Below are 14,485 nucleotides of genomic sequence, written 5' to 3'. Positions count from 1 at the left end.
ATGGGAAGGTTATTTCTTTTTTATTGTTTTTATATTGGATTTTTATCTTTGTAAGCCACCTGAAGTCACTGAGTTGGGTGGCTACATAAAACTTTCTTAAATAAATAAATAAATTAATAATTTGGAAAGAAAAGCCCAGTACAGGTAGTTCTCGACTTACAACAATTTGTTTAGTGACTGTTCAAAATCACAACAGCACTGTTTTTCACACTTACAACCGTTGCAGCATCCCCATGGTCACAGGATCAAAATTCAGACGCTTGGCAACTGACTCATTTATGACGGTTACAGTCTCCTGGGGTCATGTGATTCCCTTTTGCAACCTTCTGTCAAGCAAAGTCATTGGGAAAGCCAGATTCACTTAACAACTTTGTTACTTGCTTAACAACTGCAGCGATTCACTTAACAACTCTGGTAAGAAAGGACGTCAAATGGGGCAAACCTCAGTTAATAACTCTTGCTTAGCAAAAGAAATCTTGGGCTCAGTTGTGGTTGTAAGTTGAGGACTTGTAACTGGAAGCCAATTTGTAAAAACGTAGGTCATCTGATCCACATTACCCAACTACAAACCTTGGATGCAAGTGGCATCAGAAATGTCTGCTTAAAAATAGTGTTTATTTTATTGAAGAAAACACAGAAAAGAGAAACACAGAAGAGGGTTAGGCTTAGCAAAAAAAAAAAAGATTGGATTGAGAGAGCAAGGTTAATCAAAGGAACAAAAGATAAGCTTAATTAAAATGGAAAGAGAGCCTTATTGGAAAACTGTTGTAAAAGGAACTGGTGAGGCTTTAAGCAGACATGAAATATAAACGACTACATTAATACAATCCTGATTCCGTGTGTGTGTGTTTTCCTGTGTCTTGGAAAAGTCTGTTCATTCTACTAAGTAGCCTCTTGAACCTTTCTGTTTGAGCACTCTTTCCCCCATCCCAATCTCCAGGAATTTCTTCTCAGTTTTTCTCTTTTCTGGTTTTCCTCAAACAAAATACTGGGGGCTGCCACTCCTTATCATTTGTATTTTCTAAGAAGACCCTTAGAACCTGCGAGAGGTTCAGGACGTTGTTAGAAATAAATATAGTTACTTGAGATAGATATTTACTTTTTCACTGTAGATTCAGTCAGACCAGGAAGAGTGGTATCCACCAATTGGGATGTTACCAAGTACATTGCATATCTGACTGACATACCAGGTCCTCTGATTTTAGGAGTTTCCTGTTGTCAAAGAATTTGGCTAGGCAGGCACTTCAAAGATTAATTTTCTTAGCCAGGACAAAATTTTGGGACCCCCCCCCCCAAGCTATTAATTAGGAAATATTTTGGTGATTATTTCTGAAGGCAAAAGCAGAATAAGTGACACCTTTGAAGACAATGCTTTAATTTTCTGATCATTTTCCCATACACGTTCCAATTTCTCCTTCATCTCTAATTTGTGTCATTTTATTTTTCCTTGCTTCTTCATGGCTGAGTCAGGGGTTTGATCAACCGATAGTCCATGAACTTCACGAGGCATTCTCGAGCCACATTGATAATGTGTTGTCTTTTAGGATCATCCACTTCTTTACCAATGATGGTCAGGATTTCCAACATCTCGCTCTCCACCAATTTCTTTGCCAATTCTTGGTCTGCGTGGATTAAATTGTAAACAATCACCACCCCACGGTGCTGGACCTCCTGCTTTTCATGAAGACAGAGTCTCTGCAAAATCTCCAGCCACTGGGTTGTCTAAACAAATCAGAGTTATTATTAGTCTGAAGAAATTAGAATGATTAGCACATATGCCATGCAGTTTTGTTCATGGGGCCCTATTACAAAAGTAGGAAAAGGATAATAATTTAGGATATTAGTCATATTAAAAAGATTGTGAGTGTGGCAAACATTGCTTTTCAGAAAACTAAGTAAAATAGTATTGCAATAGCCACCAATGGCATTTTCTGTAGTCATAGTCCATCCAGAATATTTGCTGGGGGGGGGACAAATAAAATATGCAATTTTAATTAAAATATTTTAATTGAAATGGATAGTGTCTGATTCTAAATGTATTCAGGTCAGGGTAACTTCATGATGAATTATTGATTAATTACTGTGACCTTATTCTCCATTTGTGGGAGAGAGGAAAAAAGCTTACTAATTTATTTTTCCTTTTTTTAATTGGCCTTGTAATGCAGTTTTATCATTAAAAGGTGAAAAAATGAAAACCCCATCCCACCCTCTTTTTGTGAGGAAAAAGGAACTAATGAAGGATAGATTCATATCACCAAATAGAACAGGAATTCATAAGAGATAAACAAGACCCAGTTTGGTGTAGTTAAACCAGGAGACTGTGAATTCTAGTTCTACTTTAGGCATGGAAACCATCTGGGTAACTTTGAGCCATTTGTTCTCTCTCAGCCCAACCCACTTGTTGTCGTGGGGAAAATAAGAAGTGTAATATATGTTTGCTGCCTTGAGTTACTTATAAAGTAATACAGATGGGACAAAAATCTAATAAAATAAGGGATGAAATATTAATGTTGTAATAGTCCTAAAAAATTTGATTCCTGGATTGCCTTGGACCATTCCAGCAAAGCAATAGCATTTTTTTTTATTAAAGAGTTTTTCAAAAACAAAATTTTACAATATATCCCCAAATCCCTCCCACCCCAAACCCACCCACTTCCCCCCCCCCCACTTCCCAGAGCTAAATACAGGATTATAGTTACAATAATCATATTCTAAATAAAAATTATGCATAATATACAATTACCGTAACCAAATTCATAATGTGCTTTAACTCCCCTTTAACATAACTACAAACAAAGTACCAATAACAATATCTCACTAAAATCTACTCATAAGCTAAATGGAACTTTTTAGTCCCATATTTGTTCTGAATATAATTTATCCATCTCCTCCAAACTGAAATATATCTTTCCTGTGAATGATCTTTCAAATAAGCAGAAATCTTAGACATTTCTGCAAGATTCGAAACTTTAAACACCCATTCTTCTATAGTGGGCAAACTATCCTTCTTCCAATATTGTCCCACCAGTAACCGTGCTGCTGTTATCATATTCAACATCAAATTAGTTTCTTTAACATCACAATCTACAACAATACCCAATAAAAATAATTGTGGAGAAAACTTTATCTTTCTCTTAAAAATCTTTTGAATGTTCCACCAAATTTTAATCCAAAAAGCTTTTATGTTTCTACAAGTCCACCACATGTGAAAATAGGTAGCTTCTGAACTACCACATCTCCAACATTTAGACTGTAAATTAGGATACATGTTGGACAACTTCTTGGGATCCAGATGCCATCTATAAAACATTTTATAAAAATTTTCTCTTAAGTTTTGAGCCTGAGTAAATTTAACATTTCTGACCCAAATTATCTCCCAGGTGTCCAACGAGATTGGTTCCTGAATATTTTGTGCCCACTTTATCATACAGTCTTTAACCAATTCCGTTTCCAAATCCAATTCAATTAAAGCATTATATATCCTCTTTATATGTGCACAATTTAAATCTCTAATTTGTTTTACTAAATTTTGATCTGTAATTCTGATGCCAACCTTTTGATCTAACTTCCACCTAGCTTTCAATTGGGTATATTGAAACCAAGAGTAACTTATACTTAAAATGCAATAGCATTTTAAGCAGGGGACAATTTGCAGATGTTGTGAGGTGATGGATAAGAGTGAAAAAATGAGAGAACAGCAGAATGATGCCTTCTCTCCTTCAAGGGGCACAGGTATTCCATTGTGTTCATATATCTTCTTGAAACCCTACTACCGGTACATGAAAAAGTAACTAGCAAAGAGTGAAGAATTACACAAAGCAAATCAGAATTTTGAAAACAACTTTAACCTCCCATCTTTAACTGGATAGTGAGGATGAAAAGCAAGAAGAGACTTACCACTTGGGTTAATTTATGACAGAGTGTCTTATGGGCTGCAGTGAGCATTGCGAGGGCTCCTGCAGCTGCATTCTGGACTTTGTCATCATCCTCTCCACATAACAGGACAACCAACTTGAGTCTGTCATTTCCTTCAGCAATGAATCTCTCTTGAACCTGGGAAAGTTGGGGAGGGAAATCAGTGAAATGGTTGCTCCATAAAATACAGTAATATTGAATATTCCTAGATGAAGAAGCTGTAAACTGGCGATCCCTTCACCAGAATTTTCAGGAGATGGAAATGCATACCTCTTTATTGACTACAAGGTTGCACATACATTCTGTGGCTGCTTGTCGGAGCTGATCGTGGTTTTCAAACATGTAGTTTTCAATGTCTGGTAGAGCTTTCTCTTTGATGATCTTTTGTCTGAAAGAAGCATGTGGATTTTAATTACTGCACCAGGATGCTGAAAATGAAAAGTATGAAACTGATAGGGACTCTGAGAATAGGCCAATCTCCACTTTGCAAAACTGGCTCAAAGACAAGTCTTTTTTTTAATCATAGTTTACTGCAGTGCTTTTTTTGTAAAAGAAAAAGGTGCCGGAACTCACACATGTTATACAACCCGCCTTGCCTACCCTACAAGGTTCCATCCAAAAAAGGTGCCGGAACTCCGTTCTGAGCGTTCAATGAGAAAAAAAGCCCTGGTTTACTGCAATTAAAAGATCTTTTGGCATCACCAATACTGTATTACCTCCTCTAATGCTGCAGCTGTTGTTATAGTGATGCAAAGTTTTTTTAATAAGTCCATCTGTTAGAAACCTGGTTCTTGTACAACCAATGTAACTTGAATTTATTTATTTCACCTGCTTCCTTGGAACTGAGGAAGGATTCATACAGGGCATTGGCATCCAACTCTGTCCTTCATCCATTCATTCTAGTTTTCTCTGATTATGTTAAATATTTCTTAAATATTTCAAGGAAATATTTAAGTCAGAAATAATGAAAAATCTTAATTTTCCAGGGTCTGAATATTGAATTAGTTTCTCTGCTGCTATAATGGAATCAGGAAGGTTTAAGAGCTCTAATTCATAATCATGTTACTGCTGAATAATAATAATAATAATAATAATAATAATAATAATAATAATAATAATAATAATAATAATAATAATAGAGTTAGAAGGGACCTTGGAGGTCTTCTAGTACAACCCCCTGCTCAGGCAGGAAACCCTATACAATTTCACACAAATGGTTGTCCAATCTTTTCTTAAAAATTTCCAGTGTTGGAGCATTCATTAGATCATTTGTTATTAAGTGACTAAAAATACAGTGACATACACCATATAAGAGTTAACAATAAAACTTATGTGGAGTTTTATAATCTACAGTAAATCAGTGTTTCTCTTTTAGAAGTGTGGGCTTCAAGTCCTAAATTGCCCAACCCACTGCTGGGGAATTCTGGGAATTTAAATCTTTACGTCTTAAGGTTGCCAAGGCTGAGAAACACTGATCTAAGTAAAAGAACATCATCGCATCAGATCTTAAATTAGCCCCGCCCTCCTGGCCTTTAGTAAGGCCTTGAAGACATGGCTTTCTGACCATGTTTTGGGGGGACGGGGTCCATCAATGGTGGAAAGTTTTTACAGTGGCTGTGTTGAGTTTGACACAATGAACTTATCATGTTTATTTTTATCTAAGTGTTATTGATCATTTTTGGTATATTGCTTTTTAACCATTTTTATTGGATTGTTGTTTTTAACTGTTGTGAGTTGGGCTGCCCTAAAGAGCAAATAAATAAATAAATGGAAGTAGAAATGGTATAATAAAATATAGCGTAGGAAAAAAAGATCACAAAAAGTTTGGTTAATAGGAAAAATTGTGAAGATATGGATTGACATGGTAATAATTTTCTTAATCAATAGGAACGGCCTGTTAAAAATAACCTAAACACAATTAGTTGTCTCACCTGAGTTTGTCACTTCTTCCAGAAAAATTGGTGAGTCCTAACAATGCCTCATAATTTTGTAGCCCATCACGCTCAGTATTCAACAAACTGACCAGTGGCCGCACAACTTCATACACCTAGGATGAAAACAATAGTGTAGAATCTAAATGGTAAGGGGCTTGGCACAAGGAGAAGAAGGAATAACGTTGAGAAACAGAATGAAGAGTTGCAACCAAAACAACTTTTGGAAAAAGTAAATAGGAGTTTGGGCTAAAATTGTAACCATAGACAAGATCTTCCTTAGTTCTTACACAGATAATGAGAAAGAGGGGGAAAACACATTCAGACCTGCAAGATTCTATGGATTTATAATAAAAATACTGTTAGTGTTCACAACTTTGCTTTTCTGTTTAGCTTGAAGGGTTGACACTAGAAGGAAAAATGGTTAGAAATGTTGAATACATTTTCCCTGAGAGAAGAAGACTGTCGATCAGGAGTCCCCAACTCCCAGTCCATGGACCGGCAGCGGGCCACGGCATGCCAGCAACTGGTCCGCGCAAACAAGCAAAGTCCCATCAGTGGGATGCAGGCAGTACATGAAACCACATCCCCTCCAGTCCGCAGAAAAACCTCTCTCCATGTTCGAAAGGTTGGGGACCTCTGCTGTAGAGGACATGATAGTTGTCTTCAAATACTCAAAAGACTGTCATATAGGAGATGGAGAATTATTCAGAGATGTTTCAGAACACAGGACAAGAAAAAAACAAACGGATTCAAATAACAAGAAAGAAGATTTTGTTTGGGTATCACAGACAACTTCCTAACAGGAAAAGCTTTTAGGAAGTGAAACAATGTGAGGCAGCTTCATATATTTATATCCCCGAAATGCAGCTTGTTTCTGTTTTATAAAGATGCTGCAGGACACATGAATTTACTCACCCTCTCGCCGGGGAATGCTATGTCAGGGTTGGAAATGGCAGCAATCTTAGCCAGAGCATGGGATGCTTTTATTTTGCCAACATCTGTGCCTTCCAAGGCCAGTGGTATAAGGGCCTAAAGATGAAGAGAAAGAAATAAGATAAGCACTTAATGTATTGATATAATTTATATCTAGTCTACAGTATCAGCTCTTGCAAAAAGACATAGCACAAAAGGAAAACAAATGCACAGGAAAAAGGAATTTTTTCCCTGTGATAGCATCACAGAAATAAGGGCTGAGGGAGGGAAGGAAAGGAAGGAATAACTAGTACATTTTAAGTCTTTTATAATTAATATACCAATTACGATCAAATTATATCTATGAGGGAGACACAAGTTGCTTTTAGGGATTTGATTCAATCCTTGATAGTATAGGTAGTCTTCACTTAATGACCATTCATTTAGTGACTGGTTTGGGGGGAAAAAAGATTTATGACCAGTTCTGCACTTGCAATCATCACAGCATCTCCACATTCACGTGATCATGCTTTGAGTGATTAGCAAGTGTGCAAGTCAGTCACAGCATTGGGATTGCCATTTGCGACATTCCCTGCTGGATTACAAGCAAAGCCAACAGCAAAGCTTGCAAGTCAATGATAGAAAGTCATGGTCACAATGTAATGTGATTCACTTAACAACCATCTGAGATTGCTGGAACTGCCATTGTTAAGCAGGACTGTCACTTAATGTTTCACTTAATGACTGCTTCCCTTCGAGGTAGAATTCCTATTCCCAATTAGGGCTGTGTATATTGATAAAAATGTACATTTTGGTATAGTATATACTGGGCCACTAGCTATATTCAAATTAAAGGACATCAAATGAGTTAATCACAAATATAAATCCCAAAATTGGACCACTACTACCAAGGTAAAGGATCAGGCTAAATTAGAGTCTAAGACTACTCAGACCCAGGCTCAGATGGAGCTGGGATGCTGTTCAAGAAGAGGGGGCAAAAACAATAGTTTAAATTTAAAAAAAAGGGATATGGGCTGGACATCAGGAAAAAAAATGTTCTACTGCAATGGTAAGAGCTGGGCATAGGAACTTGGCTATTGTCTTTGCACTTTGTGTGAACCAGGCCACAATGGCAAGCAATAATGTGGTAGCCACTAAATCCTTGACCTGGTTACATGGACATGTTAACCTACTCAAGGTTCAAGGTCTTAGTGACGGTTTTTAAGTCCCTACATGGCATGGGTCCGGAATACCTTGGGGACCACCTGCTGCCGGCGTCAACCCCCCTCCGCCCTGTGCGTTCCCACAGAGAGGGCCTCCTCAGGGTGCCTCCAGTCAGAGAATGCCGGCTGGTGGCCCCCAGGGGGAGGGCCTTCTCTGTGGGCGCCCCGGCCTTATGGAATGAACTGCCGGTGGAGCTCCGGATGGCACCGGATCTCCGCTCCTTCCGGCGCGGGTTAAAGACCCACCTGTTTGAACAAGCTGGCCTGGCCTGATGGGGAGTTAATTTGGGTTTTTAAATATTTGTATATTTTACTGTTTTATCTTGGGCATTAATTTAATTCTATTTTAACTTTTGTAGTTTTGTACTTTTATTATCTGCCCTGTTCACCGCCCTGAGTCCCTAGGGAGAAGGGCGGTATAAAAATTTAATAAAACTAAAAACTAAACTAAACTACTCCATCTGTTGAAGGTGAAGAAACTGTAGGAATGAGTTACCTTTCCACCCCCTTGAGCAACAATGGTACCACGGTCCTTGGTGTCTTCACACAAAGCGAGAAAAACTCTGCCAGGAAGGAACAGAGATGAAAGAACCATTTTTCATTACAATTCTTGCTCATATTTCTGGTTTGTCTTTCAGTGTATACTGTTTTTATAGAATATTGTAATAAACAAGGTGACACAGCAGTTGGGCTTACAATTCAAGCAAGAAGGATCATATTATAGAGTGAGAGAATAACAGAAGAGCAGAATTGGAAGGGAACCTGGAGGTCTTCTAGTCCAACCCTCTGCTCAAGCAGGAAACCCTATGCCATTCTGGACGAGTGGCTGTCCAATCTCTTCTTTAAAACCTCCAGTATTGGAGCACCTGCAACTTCTGGAGGCAAGTTGGCCCACTGATTAATTGTTTTAACTATCACGAAATTTCTCCTTAGTTCTAGGTTTGTTCTCTCCTTGATTAATTTCCATCCATTGCTTCTTGTCCTGCCTTCAGATGCTTTGGAGGACAAGTTGATCCTCTTCTTTGTGGCAGCCCCTTAGACAGAATTACCTAGCTAAAAGTTCTTTGGTCTGATCTGTCAAAATAGCAGTGTCTGCCTTCACCATGCAGACCAAGGTAGAGGTGACTCCAGCTTTGATCAGACGCTTCACTCGATTTGTAATGAAGTCTTTTTTGTCCTACAGGGAGAAAAGAAAAATGAGATTTGCCTGTTAATGATGGAGTCATCTTGAGTATCAAGACAAATTGGTGATCCTTAGAAGAATGATAATGCCTACCTTGGGATGTTCCTCAGGTACATGTTGCTTAGAAAACTTGGCCAGCTGTACAAGTTCAGGGACAAGTTCTTTGACATCATAGCTGTTGGTGCAGTTCACCAAGACGCTGGCCACCGAGTACAAAATAGTTTTGTCGCTTGTCTGCATACAGCCAAATGAAGAAATTTCAAGTTACTATATACCACCAGGCATTTCAAATGTTAGTGCTCTCTCCATGTGGCAACCCTGATGTATGAGAATAGCCTCCCCAGGGTTTAAGGAACAGGGATTTATAGCAAACCAGGCTCTAGATTTCTTACCTTGGCTAATTCGAACATGGCTTGCATGGCTGGCTCGTCTTGTACGAAATCATCCTTCACGTCAGCATCCAAAGTCAAGTAAGCAAGACCTTCCACTGCCCACTTTCGAGTACGGTTGTCAATGGTGGGATTACATAGCCATCTGAATGAACAAGACAGTTATAACGCCTCTTGTAGTACAGATGTTTTGGTGAGAAAGAAACTGCTTGCCCAAGAATTGGGGATTTCCTTCCAGTCTGTCTGCCCCTTCAGTATAAAAATTTAAGAAGAGTCCTGTGGATCAGCACAATGCTTATTTAATGTAACATTATATGAAGTGGCTGGAAAAGGACTGGAAGGGTGAGGAGGGATAAATAATCAAGAGACTGCTTCTCCCTATGGACATTTGCCTGTCCTATCAGATCAGACAAGGTGGTCCCTTCCCTTAAATGTTGCCATCTTATGGGTCTTAGGAAGCATGCCTTTTCAATGGCAGCTCCTGCCCTATGGAACATCTTTCCCCTTAAAGTTTGGCCCATCCTTATCCTTTTAACTTTCTGAAGAGCACTCTGAACCTGGTTTCCCCCCAAGTGCTGGGATAGGGTAAGTTAGGTTTTAGTCACGGTGCTAGTTTTTGGTTTTAATATTTTATGATACATGTGGTATGGTTTTATGTCTTCGTTGTAGCTGCCCAGAGTTTGGTACAGGATTGGAACGAACAAACAAATGAGAGGGAGGGAGGGAGGAGTCTCTTGGCACCATATGTCATAAACAATAATTCAGGCTAGATGGGAAAAACTAAAGAAAAAGTGTTTTAAATCATTCAGAGGCACTCTACCATAAGGAGCACTGTAAACAAGAATGGAAAACTCTTAAAATTTCCAAGATTCTGTATCTACCCCGCAGTAGGGCTAAATATATTTTATTGAAATCTGTACACAGTTAGTCCTCGATTTATTACCACAATTAAGCCCAAACGTTCCATTGTTAAACAGGACAGTTGTTAAGTGAAAACTTTTGACCCATTTTACAACCTTTCTTGCTACAGTTCTTAAGTGAATCACTGCAGTTAGGTTAGTAACACGGTTGTTAAGTGAGTCTGGTTTCTCCATTGACTTTACTTGTCAGAAGGTTGCAGAAGGTGATCACGTGACATCAGGACCCTGCAACCATCATAAATATAATTGCCAAGCATCTGAATTTTGATCATGTAATCATGAGGATGCTCCAATGGATGTAAGCATGAAAAATGGCCATAATTCACTTTTTTCAGTGCTGTTGTAACTTGGTTACTAAATAAATGATTGTTTCTTTCATTTTGCCCATTCTGGACCAATCAAGTGCATTCCGGAAGCTCTGAAGTATGGACAGAAGTATGGACAGATACCAGTATGGACATTCCTTTACAGTTGCTCCCTAAGAGGTAGGTATTAAATCATGCTGCTTGTAGATAAGGAGTGAAAAATTGTCACCAAGATTAGTCAGTCTAGCTTTATGGCTACAGTATTTCCTCTCTTTTTAAATAGCAAGCTGATAGTTGCTGCAAGATGAATGAGATGTTTCCCTACCAGACCTTATAAGGCAGGAGGCTGTGGCTGAAAAGATAAGGAAGAAAGAGAGGCATGGGAGTCACCTATTCAGCTATCTCCCTAGCTCCCAAAATAGACCTCGCACTCACTTGCGGCATTGTTTTGCTAGCTTTTCAGTGGATCCCTCTGCAAATTGTCTCAGGCCATAGTCAGTTCCTCCAGCAGAACCCAGCTTGCAAAGCCCCTGGCAAAAAAAAAGAAAAGAAAGATGGAATATCCATTTATCAGACTCCAGTGAGAAATTTATTTTAATCACAGGGTTGTAGACTAGTCTGGGAAGTTGGAAAAAAAAAATCCTGGCACAAGGCAATGGCAATTCATTTTCTTGCTAATAAGAAAAATGTCACAGATATGTCCACTGTAATCAGTTTAACTGAAGAGCATCTCTGTTTTTTGAATGATAGAAGGGCACCAACAAGTTTAGAGCCTCTTGGGCTGAAAGATTTAGGCCTGTATGTAAGTCTTTAGCTGAGATAATCTTTTAAGTCCCCAAATAGATTTGTGCTGCTTCTGCACCACCTCTGGGTGACTTCCATTACAATTCTTGCTTATCTAGGAGATTAAAAGGATCCATGTGCTAAAAGATCAAGAGCAATTCTAAAACTCTGAAAGAAGAAAAACTAAGGAGATACTGTTAGGGGAGACCCTAAAAGTCTCTTTTATTTAACGTCATTCTTCTGCAAGCAAACAACCAAGAAATGTCTGAAGGCAAGCAACCAAGCTCAGACAACATCAGGAACTCTGCAGTCTCAGTAAAGGCAATGCAAATACCGAATCTCTGAGGTAATAAGTCTGAGAAATATTTCTCCCTAACAGGAATTTGGGAAGCTACTATCACCCAATGCAGTTGATTCGAGACTACAGTTCTGTCTAGTCCAGATTAACTAATAAATTAATCTGGTCTTATCTTAAGGATGAGAGCTGTGATGGGGCCAATTTTTGTTTGGGACTTACAACAATTGCTCCCTGCTTGTCATTAGTGTCACAAGTTAGAAGCATAGATTTTTACCTTAACTATAACTTCATTATGAAGTTTCCATAAATAAATAAGCAGAGTTCTTTGCCTGATTCAAAAGACTATCATCAAACAGATTAGGATAAAGATCTGAGAGAACTAACCACTAAAGCTCTGATCTTGATCTTCTCATTCAGAGTCTTTTTGTAAATTTCCTTCAGCAGGGTGATTCCGTTGGTGATGATGAACGTGGCCCGACTAAGTTTGGTTGAAGCATGGATCAGAGCTTCCACAGCTATTAGCTGATCAACCTCCCTCTCTGAGCCACAAATCGCCACCATCATCTCCATGACACCGTTCATGCTCAACAGTTGGTTCCCCAAATCAAAAGGTCCTTGTAGAACTCCAGACACTGTCTGGATGGCATGTAAAGTCTTGTCCATATCCTTGGGGTCAATTTTACTCCTGGAGGCATGGAAAAACACATGAAAAAAAGAGAATAGTTAAGGTTAGCTGATGGCAGGCATAATATTTAGTTCAGCAGAGTAGAAGATGTGATACCACATTGATATCAAGCATATTCCTTTTCTTTTCTCAGAATTACACCAAGCACTATCTATTCACTGTTCCTCTACTGTAAACTATAGTAAAGTAAGGTTTTGTATGTTTTCCTTTACTTTCCAGGGATCTAGAGAAGGTCCTTTCTAAGATACTTTCCCTATCCCCATTCCTTCTGTGATAAGAGACTGAGATGTCTCTTGTCCGACAGTTGCACCAGCTGCAGCTTTCTCCTCTTGTCTCCTCAGGATACTCCAGAGATCATTAGAACTCTCCAGAAAAAACCCCCACAACATTTCTTTCTGAGGTAAAAAAGAAAAAAAGACTTAACGATTAAGGGAATCCAATACAGGTAGTCCTCACTTAGTGACTGGTCGCTTAACGACTGTTCACAGTTCTGACAGACCTCTCCAGAGCTACTTATGACCAGTTTCAAAGTTCCAATGGCCACTCTCCTGTGTTTACATAATTGCATTTTGGGCCCTTGGCAACTGGCTCGCATTTACAGCCATTTGCAGCATCCCACGGCCACGTGAGTGCAATTTTTGTTAATTTTTGTCAGTTTTCATCATTTATTACCAATTTCTGTCAAAAACACCCATTGAGGAAAATAGCTTTGTTTAACAACTGCTGCAAAAAAGGTCATAAAATTGGGAATGATCATGAGGTGAGTAGTGCCTCAGATGTAAAGTGAAAATGCATTGATTCCTGATCAGAGATTGAAATTATGAACTGATTACATTTATTATTGGAGCCTGGTGGCGCAGTGGTTAGAATGGAGTACTGCAAGCATACTTTGTCCACAGCTGGGAGTTTGATCCTGACAGGTCTCAAGCTTGACTCAACCTTTCATCCTTCCAAGGTCGGTAAAACAAGGACCCAAATTTTGGGGGGCAATATGCTGACATTGTAAACTGCCCAGAGAGCGCCATAAAGCACCATGGGTTAATATGAATGTCAAAGTGCTATTGCTATTTATTAAATTTCTCATCAGAAATGGCTCTGGATGACTTACAACTTGTGTTGGGAGTCTCCCGATACTCCCATGTTACACCTCTGCTCCGCGAGCTGCATTGGCTGCCAGTTGTCTTCCGAGTGAGATTCAAGGTTTTGGTAATGGTTTTCAAGGCCCTACATGGCATGGGTCCGGAGTACCTTGGGGATCACCTGCTGCCAGCGTCAACTTCCCTCTGCCCTGTGCGTTCCCACAGAGAGGGCCTCCTCAGGGTGCCACCGGTCAGAGAATGTCGTCTGGTGGCCCCCAGGGGGAGGGCCTTCTCTGTGGGTGCCCTGGACTTATGGAATCAGTTGCCGGTTGAGCTCCAGACGGCGCCTGACCTTCGCTCCTTCCGACGCAATCTGAAGACCTATTTATTTGAACAAGCCGGCCTGGCCTGATGGGGGATGTGTTGGGGTTTTTTATTGTGGTTTTACATTATTATTTATTGTTTTAGCTTGGGCTTTGTATTTAATTCTCTTTTTAACTTTTGTACTTTGTATTTTATATGTGCCCTGTTCACCGCCCTGAGTCCTTCGGGAGAAGGGCGGTATACAAATATAATAAACTATAAACTATAATCTACCCAGTGACAATATAAGAGAAGCTGAGTTGAGATATGAAAAAGAGTCTTTTAAAACACCATGTAGGAGATGACCAGGCTGAGCCATGACCAGGGAGGGATAAAACATGTCATCAGTTGCAAATCTCTTTCAACCTACAAGAGATCTAAGCCAGGCCCTCCTTGAATTCCGTTGACTTGTATCTACCACCAATTTGTTTTAGTCGTTAGTAGTTCAGATTCTTGTAGAGAAAATTAGCATACAATAAACCTATATTTATTTGAA

At 39.3% G+C, this 14,485-nt stretch overlaps 1 protein-coding gene across 1 annotated transcript in view; it reads right to left on the bottom strand.

The window, feature by feature from the left end:
- Positions 1-1,360: 1,360 nt before the first annotated feature.
- UNC45B (unc-45 myosin chaperone B) overlaps positions 1,361-14,485 on the bottom strand; it is a 28,851-nt gene continuing 15,726 nt past the window's right edge. Inside the window, exons 10-20 of the mRNA XM_083351554.1 lie at positions 12,247-12,547; positions 11,217-11,311; positions 9,560-9,701; positions 9,261-9,401; positions 9,034-9,161; positions 8,481-8,547; positions 6,765-6,878; positions 5,847-5,962; positions 4,186-4,303; positions 3,898-4,053; positions 1,361-1,722 (exon numbers count right to left, since the gene is read on the bottom strand). Of these exons, the coding sequence (XP_083207680.1) occupies positions 1,456-1,722; positions 3,898-4,053; positions 4,186-4,303; positions 5,847-5,962; positions 6,765-6,878; positions 8,481-8,547; positions 9,034-9,161; positions 9,261-9,401; positions 9,560-9,701; positions 11,217-11,311; positions 12,247-12,547 (1,645 nt within the window). The 3' untranslated portion in view covers positions 1,361-1,455. The remainder of the gene's footprint in view (positions 1,723-3,897; positions 4,054-4,185; positions 4,304-5,846; positions 5,963-6,764; positions 6,879-8,480; positions 8,548-9,033; positions 9,162-9,260; positions 9,402-9,559; positions 9,702-11,216; positions 11,312-12,246; positions 12,548-14,485) is intronic.

Source organism: Vipera ursinii (genome assembly GCF_947247035.1).
Source record: "Vipera ursinii genome assembly, chromosome: 1".
Classification (NCBI taxonomy): Eukaryota; Metazoa; Chordata; class Lepidosauria; order Squamata; family Viperidae; genus Vipera; species Vipera ursinii.
This window is presented reverse-complemented; position numbering and strand designations above follow the sequence as displayed.